This window comes from Acinonyx jubatus, chromosome B3, assembly GCF_027475565.1.
Source record: "Acinonyx jubatus isolate Ajub_Pintada_27869175 chromosome B3, VMU_Ajub_asm_v1.0, whole genome shotgun sequence".
NCBI classification, from domain to species: Eukaryota; Metazoa; Chordata; class Mammalia; order Carnivora; family Felidae; genus Acinonyx; species Acinonyx jubatus.
Window position 1 is genome coordinate 4,918,132 of NC_069386.1, and position 25,407 is coordinate 4,943,538.

The 25,407-nt window shown below is 40.5% G+C and overlaps 1 protein-coding gene across 1 annotated transcript in view; it reads left to right on the plus strand.

Annotated features, from left to right (window-relative positions):
• Positions 1 to 25,407, plus strand: part of IQGAP1 (IQ motif containing GTPase activating protein 1) — a 100,132-nt gene that overhangs the window by 26,463 nt on the left and 48,262 nt on the right. Inside the window, exons 3-12 of the mRNA XM_027068142.2 lie at positions 2,942 to 3,098; positions 4,580 to 4,657; positions 8,956 to 9,032; positions 15,130 to 15,197; positions 16,319 to 16,432; positions 17,178 to 17,356; positions 18,086 to 18,170; positions 22,382 to 22,545; positions 24,205 to 24,289; positions 25,055 to 25,218. Coding sequence (XP_026923943.2) covers positions 2,942 to 3,098; positions 4,580 to 4,657; positions 8,956 to 9,032; positions 15,130 to 15,197; positions 16,319 to 16,432; positions 17,178 to 17,356; positions 18,086 to 18,170; positions 22,382 to 22,545; positions 24,205 to 24,289; positions 25,055 to 25,218 — 1,171 coding nt within the window. The remainder of the gene's footprint in view (positions 1 to 2,941; positions 3,099 to 4,579; positions 4,658 to 8,955; positions 9,033 to 15,129; positions 15,198 to 16,318; positions 16,433 to 17,177; positions 17,357 to 18,085; positions 18,171 to 22,381; positions 22,546 to 24,204; positions 24,290 to 25,054; positions 25,219 to 25,407) is intronic.

Below are 25,407 nucleotides of genomic sequence, written 5' to 3' on the forward strand. Positions count from 1 at the left end.
TGTTCCTTGGAGGATTATTTAATAGTTGAAAATATTTGGAAGTGACTAAGTGTTCAACATAGGTGACCAATTAAGCACTTGGTAGAATTTTTATGTAACTTAGTCTAAGGAAATTATATAATAACATGGAAAATATTCATAAAATATTAAGAAATGTCTAATAATTTTTTCTAATAGATATGTATTATTATATTAAAAAAAAAAACCCAAAGGGATTTGCCCTAGAAGTGCTTTAAGTTCCTGGCTCTCGTCTTGTGATGATTCTGTGGTTTAGTGGCAGAGGGGGAAATGTCTCAGATGGCTGTGGAGGGCAGACAGGAGAGTTTGTGGTATATTCTTGGGACCGTGGTAGAATCTAGACTTCTGCTGACATTGAAAATGACAGAGTAACGCAGCACCCTGCTTTTTGGGCTCTTAACTTTTCAAAGCGGTTTGGGCCTGATTCAACTTACTTTATTCTCAGCCACGAACCACGTGGTACTCTGTCGCGAAGCAGAGTCCACCCCACGTGTGGTGACTTGGAGGGCAGTGTTGGTTTGGGGCCGGTGGAGAGATGCACTGTGTTTTGCCCTCCTTTACCCCTTTTCACCAGCTCACCGTCGGCTCTTCCGGCCTGGCATCGTGTGATGCGCACCGTGTCCTTGACCGCACAGAACTTCTGAGCCTTCCTGTGACTCAGGACTGTCCCCCAGGGAGGGTCCAGGGTGAAGGCTTGGGGGGGACCTTGCGGTGGTCCTCCTTTCACTCTGATTTTGGTGTGGTCGTCTCAGAGGACAACCAGAACACCTTTGGAAACTGGCTCCGATTCGAGGCAAAAGCACACACTGTGCTCTTCCTCCGTAGTCTTGTATGTGTTTACTGTGTTTGGAGGAGAAAATTAAGTACTTTTTTCCTCGGGCCATTACATGGTGAAGGGCTGGTTTTGGCTTAGACTACCGTTGTTCTAGGTTTGTTTCTGTTAATGAGAACGCAAGTTAGACTGTCCCCTGAGAGCGGGGGCTGCCAGGAGGCGTTTGCCACGAGCTGTTTAGCAGTAAAATATCGGAGGGCCGATGCTATGAGATGTGTGTCCTTGGGCTACAGCTCCTTTCCACCCCGGCGACCTGCATTCTTTTTCCACGTTGCCCTTCTGGTCTTCGGGCTCTTGCGGAGGTGTGGTTTGGGTTTTGCAACGGTTACCAGTTGGTATCTAGTTTTAGTTACTGTGACAACTCTTCTGGAAAACTCATTTGTTCCCCCTGCCCCTGACCCCGTGACCTTTAAGTTCTACTACCTGAAAGAAAAGCCAGAGGTGAAAATTTATTATCATCGAGTAGGGGGAATAATCACAAAATTCCCCGGCCATGCCTATACCCAGCCAGTATTTATTTACTTAAGCACATATGACTATTTATAGAACCTGAGAAAAACAAGGAAATTGTTGCTTTTCCTTGTCATTTTGTAAAAATTCTGAGCAGTAATCTCAGTTTGGAAAGATAGAATTAATACAAGAAAGCTTATTCTGAATTATAAAAGGAACAGTTTATTTAAAAAGCAACAATTTACAGAAGTACGATAACTCTAAGTGTGGTATATCCTTGAAACAATTTTATTAATACAAAGAATTATATAAAAATACATAGATACATGTACATATTATGTGGCCTGTTTTTCTATTGGTACATTAGTGTTTTCATGTAAATTTTCACGGGTATGTGTGTGTCTATAAGATATGGGATAGTTAAATGTTTCTTCCAATTTTACTTGGCTTTTAATTTAAACTTCTGTATGTCAGTGAACATTATAAATGCTTCATTTTTATGTTGTCCTGCTTGGCAGTAAATGTAGTTTTTACTTCAGTTGGCTATGTCTTTCAATATTTTTTTTCACAATTTAACACTAGTAAAATAGACCAGGCAACAGCCCGTGTCTGGGGAGTTTTTTACCAGTATGGTGAAGAATGTGGGGATAACATTGGCTGTGTAAAATTTGAGTAGAATAATTTTACACACACACACACACACACACACGCACACAAATAAATAAAAGTAAGCTCTATGACCATTGCGGGGCTTGAACTCAGGACCCAGGTGCCCCAAGTAGAGTAATTTTAAATTAGGGGTTTTTAATCTGGAGTCTGTGAAATCTCTGAAATGACATATTAAATTTAAGTACATGGCAAGGTAGACTCCATTTTTTTCTGGGGAGGGATTTCCTTAGATATTCAAAGGATTCTGTGACTTAAAAATGGTTTAAAAAAACCATTGCCTTAAATGATTTTTAGTTACCTACATTTCTGTTGGCAGAAAATATATGCAGATGTGCTTTATTTTATCTTGGGCCTGCCTGACATCTCTGGAGAGGTCTTCTAGGGGAAATGTAACTTTCTTTTCCTTTCCCCTTGACAGCCTCCTCCCCCCATCCTCTGAAAAACACGAATTAATTTTTACTGCTTCCATTGGCATTTCCTTCCCTATTTTAGCTGAGATAATTGGCTATTCATGTAACCCCAAAACAACCTCAAAATCTGAACCTAGAAATTCACTGTGGATTCTGAAACTGGAAAAGAACATCAATAAATTTAAATTTCTGAACAGTTGACATCATGGCTTCAGTTATAAATGATTTTTCTTAGGAGTTCTGCAGGAATAACTTAGGGACTGAGGGTTAGAGCCCGAGGTTCCTGGGCAGTTGGGGTCTGAGGAGCCAGGTGTGTGCTGTGATGGGAGAGGGGAGCCGTGTGGAGAAGAAGGTGGCCGTGATGCTTGGGGTTTTTCGCAATTTCCTCGCCTCTGAGATCTGACTGGGTCAGGACAAAGATGCGGGTGCGATTGGATCTTAAAGGAGTATTGCTTATGTTGAACTTAAACTCCTCCAACAAGAAGGGAAATGAGGCTCAAAGTCTCTTAAGGAAGAGCTCAGACCTTCCCTCTCTTCTCATGTCCTCTCCCCTTTTGTGCAGGTGGATGGAAGCATGCCTCGGGGAAGACCTGCCTCCCACCACAGAGCTGGAGGAGGGCCTTAGGAATGGGGTCTACCTTGCCAAACTAGGAAACTTCTTCTCTCCCAAAGTGGTGTCCCTGAAGAAAATCTACGATCGAGAGCAGACCAGATACAGGGTGAGTCCTTCTTCGCTCGGTGCTTTAATTTCCATAAACTTAGGAGAGAAGGTTAGTGGACTTTATCCTGTGTAAGAGTTATTGAGAAATATGTGTAGGTGTGTTTATTCCGACAAAATAAGGCATCTGGCAGAGTGGAGAAAAGGGTGCAAAGTTGGAGTAGTAAAAGATGGCTATCTGTATTTCTGATATAATTCTTATGATGGTGTGTACCTAGAAATCTTCATGGTCCTTGATGGATTTTTCATTTCTTAAAAAGTAGAGGAAGTAACTAGGGGGGGATTACTACTTTAATCTTCACCAAGCACTGAGATTTGTTGGCAAACTGAAAGCAATAGCAACTTTAGGAAAAAAGGTCCCCCTGGAGTTCAAGGTAAATTGGGAAAGCAATCCAATTTCAGGAAATTGAGGTACGTGAAAGGGTTTGATTCCTGTGGCCCAGGGCTCTGAAAAAGAAGACTGCTTGGTTAAGTTGGAGTGTTGACAAGGACCAAAATCTGTTGTGGGGGAGCTTTCCCATGAGCGCCTCTTTGGAAAAGGATGAGCATAAAAGGTGGAGGATTGAAAAACCAAGAGCAGATGGAAGCGGGGCAATGATAGGAATTGGGCCAGAACCTGGAATGAACCAAGGATGAAGACAGAATCAAAAGAGATTTTTACGTTTCATGTTTAAATTCGAAGGACGACAGGGGTGTAGGCAGACCAAAATTGACATCCCAAAGAGAAACTTTCCTTTTCTGAAGGCAACTCTGTTGAGTGGCGTACCGTGTGGGACAGAGCAAGAAGACACTTGAAGAGTAGAGACTGTATAGCAATAAAAATAATAGTCCTGCCCCTCCTCCCGTCTGGAGAGTGAATCTTGCTGAAAAATAGCAGACATAGAGGTTTAGAGGGGGATATTTGTATGTGTGGTATCCAAACCCTGATTAATATGTTTAATATGTCAGTCTGTAAGTATTTTCTCTCTGCCAGCCACCACACTGAGTCCCTTATGTACATTTTCCCCTTGTGTGTTTACACCAAACACATACAGTGGGTGTTACAGATGGGGAAACTCAACAGGGTGAAGTGACTTGCCTAGTGTCAGCAGTAGATGGCCAAGCCGGGAGGCGAATCCAATATAATTGGACTCCAAAGATCATGTTCTGTAAGGCTCAACTCTACAGGAAGATTCCCTAGATGGTTCTATTTTTTTTTTTTAAGATTTTATTTTTTTTAAATAAATCTGTACACCCCACGTGGGGGTCAAACTCACAACCCCGAGATCAAGAGTCATATGTATGCTCTACCAACTGAGTCAGCCTGGCTTGGCTCCAGGTAGTTCTTAAGTGAGGGGAGCTGAGATTCGGGTTTTGGGGAGCAGAATCTTAACACAGTGCTTTAGACAGACCTTAAATGTAAGGGGAACCTTGCAAAGAGTCTTTATTTAGTATTTGCTTCAACATTGCCAACAGTGCCTAATTGTCTCTTGTTTGTTCTAGGCAACTGGCCTGCACTTTAGACACACTGATAATGTGATTCAGTGGTTGAATGCCATGGATGACATTGGATTGCCAAAGGTAATTTATGTGATATTCAAGTTCGGGCTTAGATAAGGTTGTTTTGGCATGTAGTTGTCATTCTACCTGTAAAATTATTCTCAATCGGATCTTTGGTGATTTTCTTTCTTTCTTTCTTTCTTTCTTTCTTTCTTTCTTTCTTTCTTTCTCTCTCTCTCTCTCTCTCTCTCTCTCTCTCTCTCTCTTGTTTTTTTAAGTACTAAAGGATCTCTTTCTTCTGTTTGTTTTAGGAAATAGTTTTGTTTTTTTTTCTTTCGTTCTTTTTCTTTATTATTACTCATTCCTGCTTTACCTTACCCTAGAGAAATTCCCTATGATGTCATTTACTTTTACTATATCAAATTGTAGACTTAGATTAAAATTCATGTACCATGAAATCTACCTTAAAAAATTTTTTTTTAATGTTTATTTATTTTTGAGAGACAGAGCACAAGTCGGGGAGGGGCAGAGAGAGGGGGACACAGAATCTAAAGCAGGCTCTAGGCTCCAAGGTGTCAGCACAGAGCCTGACGCAGGGCTTGAATTCATGAACTGTGAGATCATGACCTGAGCCAAAGGCAGATGCTTAACCGACTGAGCCACCCAGGAGCCCCAAAATCTACCTATCTACCTTTTTAAAGTATATAATTCAGTGGTGTTTTTTTTTTTTTTCCACAAAGTTGTTAAATTAAAATTTGACTTTAGGAAATATTTTAGAAATGTCATTTTCCAGATGCAGAATAATCATATCTGCAAGAGAACATAATGGGTTATTATTTTATGTTTCAAATTGTAGAGGCAATATAATAACATGTACTTCTTATATCTTGTTTTGGTGATTTTTTTTTAAACATTTTTCTTGAGGTATAATTGCTAGACAGAAACTGCACATATTTAATGTGTATAGTGGATGAGTTTGGAGTAAGTGTACATCCTTGAGTGTTCTGCTCAGGAGTTTATTTAGCATTGCTGTTAGATTGCCGTCTCTAGGTCCCTCCCCTCCCCCCCCCCCCCCCCCCCCCGCCCCGTTCTGTGTTGAATCCATAAAGCCATGCTGTATTGTCAACTCTTAGAGGTGTGGACATCTTTTTTTTTTTTTTCCCTTTTTCTCTTCCGTATCTTTTGACCTAAGAATTCTACTTCTAGGAATTTATCCTTCTAGTAAATCAGACAAGCCCAAAGAGATGGATATGTAAGATTTTTTTTCAGCATTGCTTAGGATAGGAAAAATTGATAGCATCCACATATTCCTTCACTAGAGGTATTAATTGTATTGCAGCCAATCATACACTAATACAGCCATTAGAAAGCATGATATCAATCTGTATTGGCAAAGGAAGTTGTCTGTGATGTGTTAAGTTGGGGGGAAAACAAAACAGGCTAAGGTAAGAGTTTGTGTTTTGGCTAAAGTGAGATTGCTATTTTTATGGAAAAGTTAATATTCTTGGGAAAAGTCTATAAGGAGATAGTAGTTTTCATTTCTGTGAATGGGACTAAGGGGTGGTTTTTATTTTCTTTATAATTTCCTATAGAGTCTAAATTGTTGTAACCAGAGAAAGATGAAGAAAAAACGGGAGATGGGGAGTACCAGAGAGTGACTAGAACCACTCAGAAATGAACATTTGATATTTAGCGTTGTTTTGCACATCTGTGTCTTGAATTGAGCTCAATCCAGAGCCAAATCTTTGTAGAAGACTAGCTTTTGTCCTCTTTTTTTCAGAGCCAGATACTGAACTTCTGTTCCTCACACTGGTGGGTTTGAGAATTAGGCCCCACAAATGTCAGGAAAGGCAGTATGTCAAGTTCTTACACCTACTTTGCCTTTCTGTGCACTTGTATCTTCTTGTGTCTGTTTTTTATGTGGTATGCCCCATTGGCAATGATGATTTAACCTTTATAAACACTATTAAAAGCTTTGTTAATATGTGCTATTATGAGTAGTATTGTTACTACAAAATGCTTTTTTTAATGATTTAATTTTACTACTTTTTTTTGTTTACTAATGGTAGTATGTTATCCTGGACCACAATTGCACCAAACATAGAATTCCCCAAAGGCTTTCAAGGACAACAGGGTTAACCATGGCTATCAGCCTTGAAATGTCCACCCTACATGATTTAGGTCCAGAAGACTTGAGTAATGTGGACTAATGATACTTAGCCTAAAAATTGTTGTCCATAATAAAATGTATGATATATAGTTGAGAATACATACATATAGTGATTTGGGGGATGTTCTTTCCTAATCACTTCATATGGTATAAGTAGGCTAAATATAGAAACTTAAGGTGATAAAGCTTTTGGTTCTTATCCCTTTTGTCTCTTTATTATAATTGGTCCTCTTGGCTACCTCCTCCAGGAAGTATTTTGTGGTTTTGACTTTGATTTTTAAATTGTTTTAAATCTGTTCAACTAGTGCTGTCTTCCTTATGTGTTCTATCCTAATGGTGGGCGTCCCTTGAGATGCAATCCTTATTTTAGCTACATTCTCTCATTCTCATGGTTTCAGTTATTTTGAGGACTTTGCTATAAGATAAACACACTGTCTTCAAATGGCTGCTGGACAGTTCTCCTTGGATAGCTTTTTACTAGCTAGAATTCCTCCTATCTAAAAGTAAACCTTGCTTTTTCCCCAAGTGAACCTCCCTCCTCTATACTAAATGGTAGCCTGTCTTCATTTCCCCAGTCATCCCGTCTCAAAATCTTAAGGTTACCTTGGACTCCTAAATGCAGTTATTCCCCAAACCTTCCTCGTGTATTTGAAATGTTTCTTTTATCCGTTCAAACTGCTTATCAGCCTGCCTCCTTAGCTTCAGTTTCTCCACTATTCAATATATCCTGTATCCTGTCTCCAGTCAGATCTTACAGAGACTCTGTTTTTATCCTTGGCTCCAGAGCTAGGACTTCTCTGTGGCCTGCATATCAAGTTCAAACTTGTCTGACGTTCAAGGTCTTCTTAATCTGATATATCCTACCCTACCCAACTGTATTGTTCTGTTACTTTCTAAAATATAGTCTGTACTTTTTTTGGGAAGGGTGTCTCACCGTGACCATAATGTTCACCTTTCAGGAGAAGACATCTCAGTCTTGGGAGGTGAGCATGTAGAACTTGAAAAATTATCAAAAAAGAGGATTCTGCTACATCCCATGTCTCAAGGGAGGGTGGTTCTTTTTAGTTGAGAGCCATAGGTATTGTGAGAAAAGCATGAAAACAAACACCATGTGTTAAGGACTCTAATAGATACAAGGTGCTGCAGTACTCTTCCTATTGCCTTAGTTAAGCCCTTTTACTCTTATCCAGATTCTTCTCATAATTCAGCCTCATAATTCAGTCTTTCACTTCTCGAAACCACTATTACTCCTTCTCCCCCTAAGTTATAGAATGAATTATATGGTGCCACATCACCATGAAGATAGGTCTTGAAATTGAAGATTACTCCCAATCTAAACTTGCTATGTTCCTATTCAACCTCATTCATTAATTCATTAAATATAGAGCCACTCCCATGACCTTGGCTCTGGGCTTGGCATTGAACAACATAGACCTGACCCTTGCCTTTCATGTAGCTTGTAGTCTGTTGGAGGAGTCAAACAGATAATAACACAAGTAACTGATTATTTGTGGTAAGTGCTACCAAGGAGAACCACCTATCTTCCACATTCCCATACATATCCTCTGTTCCAGATACTTCGTCTGTGTATCTTTTCACTTCTCCCAAGCATATAACACATTTTTAAAAAGATTTTATTTTTAAGTAATTTCTATGCCCAACATGGTGCTTGAACTCACAACCCCGAGATCAATCAGTCGCACGTTCCGCCAACTGAGCCAGCCAGGTGCCCCACATACAGCGCATTTTAATTTTTTGTAGTATTTTTCAATGTCTAAATGTAGTAGTTTGCATAATTGAAAGCACCTAAGGAAATGTTCATTGGTTAGCTACTACTCAGTCTAGGCATGGTATATAGTAACTGGGAAGATTGTAGTCCTTCAGAGCTTCCTACATTTGCCAGTGATTTCAACTGGATGAGAGCTTGGTGTCATCTGCTTGTAGCTGAGTCGGCAGTAAACAAATCACTTTCACATACCTGATGAAATTCATTGGGTTGACCAGATGAGGCTTTTCCAACTAGTGCTTTTTCTGTTTTATAGGATTTTGTTCCTTATATGACTTGTGATGAATTAATTGTCTGTTCTCCCTAACGAAATTACTTGCTGAATGGCAATAATGTTTGCTAACTGTTTTATTTGTATTGTTGATGATTGGTGAATGATCCAGTAGATGGATACCTTACTCTGCTTCTTTTATTTCTCCTTAGATTTTTTACCCAGAAACTACAGATATCTACGATCGAAAAAATATGCCAAGATGTATCTACTGTATTCATGCACTCAGGTAATCAGATTTTCTTGGTAAAATGAACAGTGTATGTAGATACAGAGAACGGATTGCTGAATTGCTGGAGGTGGGGATTAGGGGGTAGGCGAAATGGACGAAGGGGGTCAAAAATTACAAACTTCCAGTTATAAAATAAGTAAGTCCTGAGGATGTGATGTACCACACAGAGATTATAGTTAATAATAGTGTATTGTATATCTGAAAGTTGCTAAGAGAGTAGATCTTAAAAGTTCTCAGTACAAGGAAAAAACGTCAGTAACTGTGGTGGTGGCTGTTAGTGGAACTTATTGTGGTGAACATTTCACGGTATATGCATCTATTGAAGCATTGTGTTGTATAACCTGAAACTAGTATTATATGTCAGTTCTCTCAGTAAAAGAAAGCAGTTTAGGAACAACATCTGAATAGAAGATACAGCTTTTTGTCCATGGTGTGATGAAAAAGTTTTGCATCAGCTTCAGAATTATCAAATAGCATAGGATACAGTTGTCTTAACAAAATGGTGAGAAACAGCTGTGTTTTTCTAGGAAGTAGAGAGAAGGGATTTATTCCCATAATAGCATATTATTTGGCTCTGAAAACATAGGATAGTGTTTCATTATTCATCTACTGTTTCTGTGAGCTGTGCATTTTAGTTGAGATGCAGTTCCTTTCCTTCTCATTAAAATTTCTTTAAAAAATTTCTTGAAAATTGCAAAAAGTATATACATTTCAAAACTTTCATTGTTTACTATTTCGTTGCAGGCCAATAGCTGAATTAAAAAATGCCCTGTGTTAATACTTTAGTAGTATAACTAAATTTTGTCAACATTTTCAAATAATGCCAGCAAATATCAAATGGCTGATTTTTAATTTAGTTTTCTAGGTCCTCACCAAGCCATTTATTCAGTAATTTTTATGTCAAACAAATATGATAAATAGGAACTGATACTAAGTATATTTTTTTCATAATTTCATAATAAATTTGGAAGATGATTTAATTTCAGGTCCTTGGCTCTTGGAATCAACAGAGTACTGTATTGGAAGGAAGAGGTGGTTTGTGTGGAGAGAGGGGTGCGGTCGGGTGGGAATTGGAGGCAGTAGTGTGGTGAGTCAGAGTGCTACAAATTTACGTGATGGCTATAGGGCTAAAGTAGAAGGTGGAAGAAGTAAGTGGGCCATGAGTATGGGGTTTCTTTGCTTGGGCTGCCCATTTTATTTTATTTTATTTTATTTTATTTTATTTTATTTTATTTTATTATTATTATTTTTTTTCAACGTTTATTTATTTTTGGGACAGAGAGAGACAGAGCATGAACGGGGGAGGGGCAGAGAGAGAGGGAGACATAGAATCAGAAACAGGCTCCAGGCTCTGAGCCATCAGCCCAGAGCCTGACGCGGGGCTCGAACTCCCGGACCGCGAGATCGTGACCTGGCGGAAGTCGGACGCTCAACCGACTGCGCCACCCAGGCGCCCCTATTTTATTATTTTTAAAATACAGTTTATGTATTTTGAGAAGAGAGAGCAAGTGAGCAGGGAAGGGGCAGAGAGAAACAGAGAGAGAGAATCCCAAGTAGGCTTTGCACTGCCAGTGCAGAGCCCGACATGGGGCTTGAACTCACGAACCACGAGATCGTGACCTGAAATGAAATCAAGAGTCGTGTGCTTAACTGACTGAGCCACCCAGGCGCTCCAGTGGGCTGCCCATTTTATAAAGCATCCTGTATGTGTGCTTAATAAATACTAATGATGTATATAAATACATGTATAATATTGACCCATGGGAAGCCTATTGCCTGCAGTTTGATTGAACATGGGCCAGACCCTTGGTATCTCTGAAATAGTCTGAAAACTACAAAAGAAAGACTATAGCTGAGGACTGGTCGACGTGCCACACGCTCTTGTGCCTTAGGTTATTCTGTTTCCGTTGCCTGACTGCCCTTTACTCCCTGGTATAACCCATGCTCCTCTCCAGCTGCCACTGTGGAATGCCACTGTTCGTTGATACCTTCTTTTCCTTTTTCTCCCTCAGATGGAATTAGCTCCTTCCCATCTTTGTGCTCTTCTAGCATCTGCACATACCTCCTCCTTCAAGTATAGGGCTTTTACACTGTACTCTGGTTATTTGTTCTTGTAGCTGACTTTCAGAGGACTCCTTGGGGACAAGGACTATTTCTGTTATTCTTTATCTTTGTGTCTCTAGTACTTAGATGCCTAGCATATAGTAGGTAGCCAATAAATGCTTGTGGTCACAATCCTACATTATAAAAAATCTTCCTTCCCCCTGTTCTGGCTCAAGGGGATATTTTATACCCATAAATGAAAAAAGGAAATGGTTCTTTCTTTTTATCAGATGACTCTTCATGTTTATCTCAGTGTATCCAGTCACATTTTCATTGAATTCCCACCTTCTTGGTGATGTTTTGGACTTCCAGTGACTCCAGCTCATTCCTTTGTCTAAACTCCTGTGTTTCTTGGTTTCTAAGTTATATATTGTTTCTTTCATGTGTTTACTGTCTTTTTCTCTCTTAGGTATTAGCATCTTAGAGACAGAGGTCATGCTTTACATTTCTTCCCCACCCCCCCCCCCCAAGGTACATAGCATAATATTGGACAAACAAGAACAACATGAGAATTTTTTAAAAATGTTTAGGAATGGGTGGGATCTAGGGGAATGTTCAGATTGCAGTGATTTCAAATGTACAGGTCTGAGCCAAAATCAGATTAACTCTGAGTATTGTGACTGGCTGTGAGTTACGTGAGGTCTGTGTTGATAACCTTGTGAAGGTTGTACCTACAATGGGTATCTGAACTTGGCAGGCAAGAGGCTGAGCTGGCGGAACTCTCTGCGAGTTCTGCAGCCATGGCCTTCTGCAGCGTAACCTGGGTCCTCAGCCCTCAAATTCTCTGAACTAGAGATGAAGAAGTAACTCTGCCTTTCTCATGATGGAGTCAGAATCGGGAAGGAAGGAAGTCTGCTCTTGTTTTTCATTTCTCTTCAGTTTGCAGCCCATGCTTGGGAAGTATACACAGAGCAATGTGTTCTGGTTGGTGATTTACGATTTCTTTCCTCCCTAGAGTGTTTTTCCTGAAGTGCCGTCAGCCCTTGCTATATAGGCACTTAACACCTGCCGGGAGCCTCTTCTTTACCATATGGCACTTAACACCTGCCGTGAGCCTCTTCTTTACCATATAGGACAACAGTATCGAGGCAGATTCCTTGCCTCACCGTGAGGGGTGAGGCACCATCTCCCTTTTGTATCAGTAGCAACAAAGAAGCATTATCTCCTTGTTTCTTGACTAGCGTTATTCCGGAGATAGTCCCTGTATTTAGTCCTGCTAAATTACTTTTCTGGATTACATTCCACCCTCAGATAAGACCCTAATTCATTATTATTTTGCATAGGTTTGTATACTTCATTTCCATTTCCTCTGGTGTTTTATCTTTCTAAGAACTGATTTGGAGGTTAAATGGGCCCATAGTCATATATCCTAAATTCAAAAGAGATGTAAAAGCTGAAAGTTACATTTAAGTTTGGTTCAAACAGATTTGTTGGTGAAATCTGATCAGAATTAGTTGAGGTTATTTAGAATATGTATCTACTTACTGTGATTATGTGTATGTTTCTCTTCAGAATAGTAGTGTTTTTGTTTAGGGGTGCTGCCTCAAGGCTTGCTGGGGATGTCTTCTAATACTGTATATACTTACATAAGCAAACATTACATGATACTATATATACTATAAAACATTTCTAGTATCAGAGAAATTCTAATCAGAGATCAGGGATCGTGCTGCACTAGATTCTGTTTCCTGTCAACTGCTGTGTTTGTATTTCAGATCTCTGCGATCAGCCTAGTGACTTCCTCCAGGTTACTCTGCAGTCAGCAAAGATAATAGGAATCCCAGTAGGCTAACATAACCTCCTTCCCCCTATTGCTGTAAAGTAGAGCTTAAATAGGAAAAAAGAAAAGAAAAATAAACCTGAGCTCAGTACAAACTAAACATTGTAGGTGCCTAACAGTTATTTGTAAAAGTAGGCATGGGAGAATAGGAGCAAAGATTGGAAAAGGGGTGTTTACTGGTAGGACTTTAAAGGTTCAGCTTTTAGGTTGAATATTCTCTGTTCTGTGCAAGAGGACCTGAGTGGTCCTTGTGATTATATTCATAGCTCCACCTTCTCCTTAAAATATTCCTAATCATTGAAATGAGATAAAAGAAAGATGATGCCTATGTCTTAGCTTCTCCTCTACTTTATTTGTAGCAGCTAGCGACATCGTAACTTTAATTTACTGTTGGAAGACCTTAAAAACGAATTCACTCCTTGAGGCTGTTAAAATGACACTCCTGCAATTTCTTTTTTTTTAATTTAATTTATTTTTGAGAGAGAGAGCACGCGCGTGAGTGAGCAGGGGAGGGGCAAAGAGAGGGAGACACAGAATCCGAAGCAGGCTCCAGGCTCTGAGCTGTCAGCACAGGGCCCGATGTGGGGCTCAAACTCACAACTACGAGACAGTGACCTGAGCCGAGGTCGGATTCTTAACCGACTGAGCCACCCAGGCGCCCCAGACGTTTGCAATTTCTTAAAGTATGGCAGCCTCTTTCCTCTTTCAAAGTAGAAATAAAAGAGGAAGAAATTCCTCAAGAAACGTATTCTTACTAATTTGGAATGCAGGTGGGACATATGTGGGAGAAACAATACATATAATGGGGACATATTACAGGTGTAGAATGTTATTGGCTAATTTGCTTTGGAAAATTTGTTAAATAGAGTTAAAATCTTCTGAGAGAGGAACTTTGTATAGTTCTATTTTGAGCATTTTACTCTAAAAAAAGGACTTAATCATATACGTATGGTTCATACTTGTATTTATCTTAGAAAATAATTAGCTACTCTGCATAAATTTGAATGTGTTTTCAGAATGCTTGACTTTTTTTTTTTAGATTATACATGTGAGTTTATTATATATAATTTAAATTCTGGTCAGTTCTGTGAATGCAATGTGTATGATCCATATTTGTGTTCAGATAATACTGAGCTTTATAGATTTTTTGCAAAAACTGGAGATTGTTCTATTGTGTTTATGATTTGTTTCTCAGGGTGTTATATTTATTCCCTTATTGCTAGGCTGTCAGTGTCTTGCCCATGTCCATCCCTGTCAAGCACCCTTCTGATTTACTGATTCTGATCTGCTGGGTCCTTAGAATCCACTGAGGCTAACTCAGGCTTATAGACATTTACTTACGCAGCTATCCATCTATGAAATATAAATATTTATTAAGAGGTTCTGGGTAGACATTGGTGAACAACTTACTGTTCCTGCCTTCATGAAATTTGAAGTCTACTAGATTTTTTAAATTTAAACAGTAAATATATACAATATTTACTGTAAGACTCATAAATTACCTGAATGAAACTTTTCCATCAGTGATATAAATTCAGTTAATTTAATTTATTAAAAAAATTTTTTTTGATGTTTGTTTTTGAGAGAGAGAGAGACAGTGTGAGCAGGAGAGGGGTAGAGAGAGAGGGAGACACAGAATCTGAAGCAGGCTCCAAGCTCTGGACTGTCAGCACAGAGCCCAATACGGGGCTCGAACCCATGAACCGTGAGATCATGACCTGAGCTGAAGTCGGACGGTTAATCGACTGAGCCACCCAGGCGCCCCTGAATTCAGTTTGACCAAGACTTTCTATTTGAATCATTTTCATGGGACTTTTCTCAAATATTTTATTTTACTTAAAGCTTATTGATCACAGGAAGGTAAACAAAAGTGAAGATTCTCCACTTAGATTAATTACATCCACATGTATGTCAACATCTGATTATACACTAGATTTGTACCAGGACTGGGACTTGAACCTGTGTCTTCTGACTCCCAGTCTGGTGCTTTTTGCATTGCATTATGTGACTTTCTAGGACAATGTTATGTAAAACTGAAAAAAGGTTCTGAGGTAAAGCATGGTAACTGCAAAGGGGACTATGGTAGCATGCAAGGAGTCAGTGTTCAGAATATTTCTGTTCTTTATGTTTGCTACCTTTCCCCTTCAGTCTAAGAGCAGTAGCTAGATGCAGTGGGAGGCCTAACTCTTTTCTGCATATCGTGTCTTCTAGTTTGTACCTGTTCAAACTAGGCCTGGCTCCTCAGATTCAAGACCTATATGGAAAGGTTGACTTCACAGGTAAGGAGTTGCAAACTTGGCAGGAAATGCTTGATTTATGTAGAAATAGCCTGGAGAGTCAATAGTACCAATCTTAAAGACATAGGGCTTTAAAAACACTCTGGCAACAGAGATCAAAGAAGGATAAGTAACTTATTTCTCCTGGTGTGCTGAGAATGCTAAAGTTGGAATTTTAAACTCTGTTCTCTCGTTTCTGACGTGAGTATGATTAGTGAGTGTCCATTTTCCTATATGTAAAGTGGGAATAGTATTAATATACAACACAGAAAATACATAATACCGTATTAGCATCTAACATGAAATATCCATGCATGGTGAAAACACTTAGTCTTTTCCTTTGCTTCTCGCAAGTCCCTACTGTGGGCAAAGCAAGGGGTATGCTATGGGGACTGAGATAATGCAGAGGTGACAATTAAGTAATTAAAAAATTTACCTTATTTACCTTATTCTTTGTGTATTTGCTCTAGTAGATGCTTGCTTGAAGAGATGGGGGCCTGGGGAGAAAAAGAACATTGGTCATATTGGTTAGGGGCAATATAGATTCAAATCTTTTGAACTGGTCATTATTTTGTAGGCTTGGGAATTTTAAATTGAATAAAACTTTTATCTATGATATTTTTCCTTCTAGGGAAGTTGTTCACCAGACCTAGGGCAAAGGGCCAAACCTCACATGTTGTTTCCTTTATCATTTGGCTTCCTGCCTTGGAAGGAAAATTGTTTAATAGCAGTAGTGACTTGGTGTGTGAAGACCGAGAAGGCTGGCTGGCCTGTGGGTCACTTGTTGTTGAGCTCCTTTTAAAGCTGCTCCATTCATAAGTTCATTGTAGAAATGCCACAAGTAGCAGTTTTGAAAAACTATTTTCTGTAGGGCTAGTTATTCTCACGTTCTAGTTATTTTTGATGTTCTTGATAATAGTAATAACAGTTAGTATCTACTCAATGTACGTTATGTGCCGGATGCTCTGTTAAGTGCTTTCCATAATTATCTCATTAAGTCATCGTATCAACCCTACGAGGTAGCTACCACTTTATCCCATTTTGTAGTTGGGGATGCGGCTTCCTTCTCTGAGTTATGGAAAGGTGCTTAACTTGCTCACCTGGGTCTTTATCCCTTCCTGCAGAAGAGGAAATCAACAACATGAAGATTGAACTGGAGAAGTACGGGATCCAGATGCCCGCCTTCAGCAAGATTGGGGGCATCCTGGCTAACGAACTCTCAGTGGATGAAGCTGCATGTAAGGAGAGAAATTTTGTGGGTTCAAATGGGATTGTTGCTACCACTTTCAGTAATGAATACTATAGTGATGGTCTTGGAATTAGGAATTTTGCTAGCAAGTCAGTAGATGTAGCTTTTTTTTTTTTAAGTTTGAGAGAGAGAGCACGAGTGGGGGAGGGGCAGCAAGCCAGAAAGGAAGAGAGAATCCCACTGTCTGTGGGTCTTAAACCCATGAACCATGAGATCATGACCTGAGCCGATGTCGGATGCTTAATCGACTGGGCCACTCAGGCGCCCCAGTAGATGTAGTTTTAACACTGCTGCCATCTTCTGTGCTGTTATTTGGGAGTAAGTGCTTGGTTCTGATGAAAATGAAAGCATTTAGAAATTGAGTTCTACATTTCAGCCCCTCTTTGAGTGTCTTATTTTTTTTAATGGTACTTACATGATGATTAAGGGTGAACATTTCCATAACGTACACTCCTTGCAAGGCTCTTTTATGAATATTTCCCTGTGGGTTTCCAAACTCACCCTCCCAGACATGGATCACAGGCAGAGCTGTGACTTTGTGCATCCGAAGGAAGAGACGAGGCTTACAGGATTCAGGGCGCCATTCCTTCAGCCCCAGTCATTGTTTCTCTATCGTGACCAGCCTTTCTCTGCAGTAGGGGGTTGTAATGTTGTTTTGTATGTGTCGTGTACGTCCCTTGCTGTATATAACTTCTGTGTTCTATGTTTTGAAAAAAATTTTTTTTTGTTTTTAGTGCATGCTGCTGTTATTGCTATTAATGAAGCTATTGACCATAGAATTCCAGCTGACACGTTTGCAGCTCTGAGAAACCCCAACGCCATGCTTGTAAATCTTGAAGATCCCTTGGCTTCCACTTACCAGGATGTGCTTTATCAGGCCAAACAGGAGAAAATGACAAATGCTAAAAACAGGGTAAAAATGGAACGTCTGTTCTTTCTAGTTGATCGATATTCTTTCATTGTTCGCTATAACTCCATTTTTAAAATCAGTTTTCTTAAAGTATGATTTACATACAATAAGATTCGCTCATTTTACATGTATGGTTTGACGAGTTTTGACAAATGTATATGGTTACAAAACCATCATCCCCAAAGTCCCCAGGTCCCTCTTCATAGTCCGCCTCCACTACTCCTTACCCCTTGCCCTTGACCCCAAGCAACCTCCAATCTGAACAGATCACTGTATTTGCCTTTTTAGAATTACATATAAATGATAATGGATTCACACAGTATGCAGTCTTTTGGTATTCGGTTCCATTTTGACTTTTAATCTTGAATTTTGTACAAACTGACGAGAAGTTCTGACATCTGGTCTTAGGGTGTGCCCGTTTTGCTCGGGTCTGAGGCAAGGATGCAGGCTCACAAGTGGGCAGGACGGGTTTCACCCGTGCTTCCTGCTCAGGCTCGTGTTCTCCAACTCTGGGAGAACCTTCGGGCTTGTCATTAACAAGCAGATCTGCTTTTTACGTTTTTAGTTGATATTTCTGTAGCGTCCCACAACTTAATGAAGTTGTGCTTCATTAAGGATTGCAAGCCACACCCTTACTCTTTGTTGTCTTTTGGTGGGGGAGAAGTACAAGTATGTTGCTGTGGGTCTTCTTAGAGACCTGAACTGATCTGTGACTTTTTTACTCATCTTCAGACAGAAAACTCTGAGAGAGAAAGGGATGTTTATGAGGAGCTGCTCACTCAAGCTGAAATTCAAGGCAATATCAACAAAGTCAATAGTAAGTATGTCCCTGACTCAGGTACCTGGAGAGACGTTACAGAACAATAGGAATGTTGATCTGTTCTTGTACTGATGACATGGTTTGAGTTTATTTATCAGTGGATTTGTTTAGGAACTATTGCTTATTACTATTTTTTTGTGTTTGTATGTCTTCTGTTTTAGCTACTGTTGTCCTCAGGTGGGCCCTCGCTATTCTGTTTGCTCATCTGTCTGCTGTAGCTTCTGGACTTGCCTTGTTGGCTAATTTCACTCTCTCACCCTGTGTTAATACACTTTTAAAAAAATCGAAATAGTGACTTTTCCTATTTTTAAAGTAATATTTTTATTTTTTTTTCAGAGAGTAATACAAGCTATCCAGAAGTAAACAAAAAATACACAGAAAATTAACCCCTCATCCCCTACAAATAACCACTATTAGCATTTTTTATGAATATCCTTTTCAAAACATTTTTAAACAAAAATGAGATTAAAAAATGATTTTTGTATATATGTGTTACATTATTTTGAGAACCTAATTTCTTGAAAGTGTCACTTTCACTTTATCACTCTTCTGCTAAAGAACCTGCATTATTATTTGCTGGACAAAATGTAGACCCCCAAGTCTAGTGGAATTCTGTATTTTGTATTTTATGCATACTACTCTGTACAAACTCATCTGCCTAATTGTCTCCCATATTCACTCCGTCCATTTTATGACTCATGAAGGAGTCCTGTTCTGGAGTGGCTCAGACCTGGGACTTGGTCTCTTGGCCTCTTACTTAAATTTTTTTAACGTTTATTTATTTTTGAGAGACAGACACACACACACACACACACACACACACACAATCTGAAGCAGACTCCAGGAGAGAGAGAGAGAGAGACATGCGCGCGCACACACACACACACACACACACAATCTGAAGCAGACTCCAGGCTCTGAGCTGTCAGCACAGAGCCTGATGAGGGGCTCGAACTCAAAAACTGAGATCGTGATCGGAGCCAAAGTTGGACACTTAACCGACTGAGCCACCCAGGTGCCCCTCCTGGCCTCATTAATAGCACCTGTGGCATAAGTCGTTATGCAGATGATGAGATAATGCGTGTAAATTACATGGCATTTAGTAAGTCCTCAGTAAACATTAACATTATTATAGCTTTTGCTAATGGGGTAGTCTCCTCACTATAATGGCCTCATACCTTATCTCTTAATCTGATTCAAATTATACCCATCATTCAGGGTCCAGCTCGATTCTCACCTGCACCCATTCCATCTCTCCCACAGCATTTATAGACCACATGATTTTATACTCAATTACATATTGTCTTATATTGCTTGCCTTTGTTTCTGACATCTCCGTAAATTCCTTAAAGTACAGATTACTTATAAGTTATGCTTCTTTTGAGATCCCTGTAATTCCTAGCATAATGGTTACATTTGATTTCAACCAGATTTGACCTTGTTTTGCTAAAGATAATAATAATAGTAATAGTAATTCATGTCCTCTTTGTTCATTGGGAGGCCCTAATTTCTCTCTTGAACCAATACTCTGAATAACTAGAGAGAATTTATTTATTTATTAATAATTTGAGAGAGAGAGAGCATGAGCTGGGGAGGGGAAGAGAGAGAGACAGAGAGAGAGAATCCCAAGCAGGCTCTGTGCTGTCAGTGCAGAGCCCTATGCAGGGCTTGAACTCACGGACTGTGAGATCGTGACCTGAGCCATAATCAGGAGTTGGTTGCTTAACTGACTGAGCCACCCAGGCGCTTCTAGAGAGCCTTTAGAAGTTTTTAGCAATTCCATATGATCAGAAACTCTTAAATCCTGACCAGGAGTATTTGTATTCTGTTGCATTCTAGTTCATTTGAGATAATGGTTTTCTGAACAGAGTAATAGTTCCACGCACGTATGAGTGATGTGTTGTCCTGTATCTATATGAATATTTAGGCCAGCAAATTAAACTAGAGTGTCCTTGTATACTTACTTGTGTGAGAAGAAAGCCCAGCATGTTTCCTGCTGCACACAGTGCATATAACAGTCTTTGTTTCACTAAGATTTTTTTTTCTGTATTGTTTAGGATTTTATAACTGTGGTAGGTTGACTTGGCAAAGTGTATGAGAGTCTGTTATAAACCTGTGAGGGAAGAGCCATAGTATATGTTTTTAAAGTGTTCCATTCATATTCTCATGTGGTCAGAGGAGCAAAATAATACAAATTCCTTCAAATAGCTTTCAGCGTGGTACAGATGATAAATGTGCAAATGAGTAATTTCAGGGCAACTTGCTTAGAACAAAATATCAAAGCTTGTATGAGGTGCATCATAAAATAAAGAAGGGAATGATGACTTCTCGTTGGAGGTTTGTATGGGAAACTTCTCTGGATAAATAAGGCAGGATTCCTCATAGAGGCACAATCTTTTCTAATCGTAGAACCAGTCTGAAGCAAGAGAAAGTTGTATGCTAGGAAGATACAGGAACTTTAGGTCCAGAATTACCTTAACATAATTTATAGATAAGATTCTTCCCCTAAGGCTGTGAGAACCAGCAGTGAAGTCAATGCCCCAGGAGAAAGCTGCAGGCCAAATACTTAAAAATGAGAAAAAGTTTTTGAATAAGGAAAAGTGATTAAAGCTTAGTGGAAGAAAATATTTAAATAATGTTCTAAACTTTATCATCTTTATAGTATAAATGTTAGTAAATGTTTATTTAAATATTTACGTATTTATGTAGTAAGTTTATGCTTCCAGTAAAAGCATAAGTGACTTAGATGCGTTTGTAGATAGGTAATCTGAGATTCTACTTTGCAGACCTAGAGAAAGCCTGGTAGTTACCTGATTTTGTTTATTTTCTGTCCCCATTCCTGTAAAAGTTCCACAAAGATAGAGATAACTTGTTTTGTTCAAAACTGTATTTGCAGCATAGAGCAGGTGCTCAGTAAGGGTTGAAGGAATGGATGGTTAATTGGCTAATGGTCACATAGACCTGTAGCCATGACTGAAAGAGCCATCACCTTGGTGTGGTAATGAATTACTGAATTGCAGGTGTATTCATTGGGAAGAAGTGGATAGTCTCTTAGGAGTCTACAGTGAGACCACAAATCCATTGAAATTTAAAATCTTTTTCTTTTTGACACCTTATATTTTTTATAGTGAAAACACTAAAAATTTATAAGTGCTGCTATGTCCCAAATATTTTGATTTTTTTAGTATGTTATTGATTTGTTTTGCTACTTCGGTGATAAAATCAGTTCAACTGCATGGAGGGAGAATTCTTTTCTTTTTTAAAAATAAGGAAACTGAAAATCATACAGTAATTATCATTTTCCAGTGGTTATTATTTCTGAAATCAGAAAGTACTGTATTCTGACTTCCAACCTAATACCTTATTTATTTTACAATATACAGAGTGCTTTTGTGTACATTGATTTTATTTAATCTGAACAATAACACTATGGGGAAGGTGTCTTTATTATTTTCAGGTAAAGGAACATCTAGGTTTTCACTGCCAGATGTAAAAGACCTTATGTGACCTCAGGTTCTATGACTAGAAGTAGAGAATATGGAGAGGGTGTAGACAGCCCCTTCCATTCCACATGGTCAGACCACCTTTGCTATCTGGGCTCTGACTCCTGGGTGGAGTGTGTTTAGGAGATGGGGGATAATGAAGGGATTCGGACTGATGCTATAAAGAGGAACTAAGGCTGTTTCTCCTGGGGTAGACTGTCATGGGGAAAGAGGGACTGGATGTATTCAAGTGTCAACACTAGGGTGAAAACTTTAATAGTTTTTGTTTAGTTTTGTTTTTTAAAACAAAATTGCCCAAAGATGTAGTAAGTTGCCATGGGAGAAACTTTCTCCTATGTGGTAGTTTAGGCAACAATTTGGCATTTAGAGGGAATTTAGACACGAATTGGTTTGTACTGATGCCTCTTTTAGTGCTACCCATAGTGGTGCCAGGGTGTCTACATCTGGAAGCTTTTAAGTAGGCCTGAGGCGTGGTCCAGGAATCTGTTAACTCTGATGAACAGCCCGGCTGGGGCCCCTGGACTTGATGCCTTTAAGGTTCTCTTCCAATGCCAAGATCCTGTGCTTCTGTGATATTCCAGAATAAAGGCCATCTGAACTATATTTCTCTCATCTGAAATTGAGATTGGTTTGGGGGAGGGAAAAATACTCTAGACCGATGTTTACAAAGTGTTTTCTTAAGCTTTGGTCTTTTTTCTTCCTCAGCTTCTTCTGCATTAGCAAATGTGGATCTGGCCTTGGAGCAGGGTGCTGCACTGGCCTTGTTCAAGGCTCTGCAGTCCCCCGCGCTGGGCCTTCGAGGGCTGCAGCAGCAGAACGGTGACTGGTACCTCAAGCAGCTCCTGGGTGATAGACAGCAGAAGAGACAGGTAAAAGTGTCCTGGGTCGAACCCGCAAGCTTTCACATGTAGCCATTCGAATCCTGTATTCGATCCTGTATCATTTAAAGATATTTATGGAGGCTTTTTCCCCTGTAGTTATAGTATCACCCATAGTTTTTAGTATAAGTTTTTCTCCCACATATAAATGCAGGATTTTATTTATTGAAAAAAAATTTTTTTTTAATGTGTATTTATTTTTGAGAGAGAAAGAGTGTGTGAGCAGGGAAGGGGCAGAGAGAGAGAGAAAATCCAAAGCAGGCTTCAGGCTCCAGGCTCCGAGCTGTCAGCACAGAGCCTGATGTGGGGCTCGAACTCACGACCCGGGAGATCATGCCCTGAGCCAAAGTTAGATGCTTAACCAACTGAGCCACTCAGGTGCCCCTAAATGTAGGTTTTGAAAATATCCTCAAGTGGGGTGCCTGGGTGGTTCAGTTGGTTGAGAGTCCGGCTCTTGATCTCAGCTCGACTCTTGATCTCAAGGTCCTGAGTTCAAGCCCCGTGGTGGGCATAAAGCTTACTTAAAAAAAAAAAAAAAGTCCTCGGGGGCGCCTGGGTGGCTAGGTCGGTTGGGCGTCCAACTTCCACTCAGGTCATGATCTCACAGTTTGTGAGTTCAAGCCCCGCATTGGACTCTGGGCTGACAGCTCAGAGCCTGGAGCCTGCTTCGGATTCTGTGTCTCCCTCTCTCTCTCTTCCCTTCCCCAACTTGTGCTCCGTCTCTCAAAAAAAAAAAAAAGTCCTCAGGTAAAATACACACTGTTTTTAGCTGTCTTTTGCTTTTAGAGTTGTAAATCTTCTTAAACACACCCACCCTCCGAACCTGACCACCCTTTCACTGAAGCATCCTTCTTAATCCCCCAGCTAAATGCCATTGGGGAAAACTTGAATCTTTTTTACATTCTTACTTCAGGAATTTCTACTTAAAAGAAAACACACGTCACTAGTTTCCTCTGGCCAACACTGGAAAAGTACTTAACGTGCAGTAAAAGTACACTGTGGAATTGTACTTAGTGGGTTTTTAGAACAAATATGAGAGGCTTTCTTTTTGTCTGAATGAGGACAGTGTACATTATACAGATTCCCAGCATATATCCGCCAAAGTCCATAGCATTAATGTGCTAAAGAGTCTATAAACATCTCATCTCAATATTTTGATGCTTCTCACAAACTAGTTTTTTTTACATGTATTGGTGTCTGGAAAGTCACTCTACCCCAGATTTGGCAAGGGCTTTGGCTCTACCCAGGGCTGCTACTTTGCACGTAGCGTGAAGCTGTCACTTAGGCCTCTGGTTCTTTGTCCCTGTGACTGCTGTTGAGATACGACAACTATAAGACCTGGAGGTGTAGGCATGAGAATCCTTATATAAATGTTCTTTGCTTGGGGTGCCTGGGTGGCTCAGTCACTGAGAGTCGGTGACTCTTGATTTCGGCTCGGGTCATGATCTCGCAGTTTTGAGATTGAGATCGAGCCATATCAGGCTCTACCCTGACGGCTTGGAGCCCGCTTGGGATTCTCTCTCCCTCCATCCCTCTCTTTGCACCTCCCCCGTGTGTTTGTGCACTCCCCCTCCCTCTCTCTCTCTCCCTCTCTCTCTCAAAATAAGTAAATAAACTTAAAAGAAAAACCAAGTTGTTTGCTTTTCTTAGGGTGGCCAGGCGGATCCCCTGCAGAAGGAGGAACTGCAGTCTGGAGTGGATGCTGCCAACAGCGCTGCCCAGCAGTATCAGAGAAGTAAGAGTCCCCCCTGAGAGGCCGAGTGGGGCTGATGTCACAAGGGGCGTCTGAGGTCAGATTCCGTCACTCCTCGCCCCCTCCCCAGGCCTGCTCGCCAGCCACCACCGGGTGCCTCTGGCGGCGGCGGCTCCCCTGGTTTTCAAAGTAGGGCTGAGCCCGTGGAGGCTCACTCGGGCCGGGAGGCACCTGACGGTTGGGGGAGATGAGACTTAGGGGCTTGATCGGTAAGATCTGGACGGTGGAGGAGGGAGGAGAAGGAGAAGGACGCTCCTAACGTGGGAGAGAGGAAGGAAGGACGCACGAGTAGAGGTATAGAAGGTGAAAGAGGTCTGGAAACAACGGTGGTTCGAGTAACATTTTTGTACGTGTTTGGAGCTGAGCTGTGTAAGATAAAGGCTTGGAAAGACCGTAACCTTTGCGTGCCAGCTTAAGGAGCTGGTCCTCTACTTGCCGGGCTGCAGGGGATGGAAGAGACGTTTTAGAAAGATGTTTTATAAATTGGAGCGGAGGGAAGATATGGGTGAGGGAGAAGGGAGGCCACCCTTTGAAACAGCTTCGTGGAGATACAGTGGAGATACAGTCGGCCTGGCCTCCGGTTCACCTTCATACAAAGGGGGAGCCTGTTCCGTAAAGATGAAATTTCCACTTCAAACATTAGGGCTGATAGTTTATCCACAGAATGTAACTTTCTTCTGTGAAGACGACTCTCCTTCCCCTCGGGGCTTCCCACGCCAGCTGCATTTCTCACCTGTTTTCTACCAGGATTGACAGCCGTGGCAGCGATCAACGCCGCCATCCAGAAGGGTGTTGCTGAGAAGACGGTTCTGGAGCTCATGAATCCCGAGGCCCAGCTGCCCCAGGTGTTTCCATTTGCTGCTGGTCTTTATCAGAAAGAGCTGGCTACCCTGCAGCAACAGAGTCCTGAGGTAAGTCAGCTGAACCTGTCCTGCTTGTGAGCAAAATGGAGTGGCCATGAACTTGATACCTGCCCCTTGGAGTCGTTGGCAGAGCCTTTTTTTTTTTTTTTTTTAATTAAATAAACCAGAAGCTTAAACTTCTTATGCCTTTATTAAACTTGTAACCTTGCTTGGTGTCCAAGAATGTCTGTCCTCCCC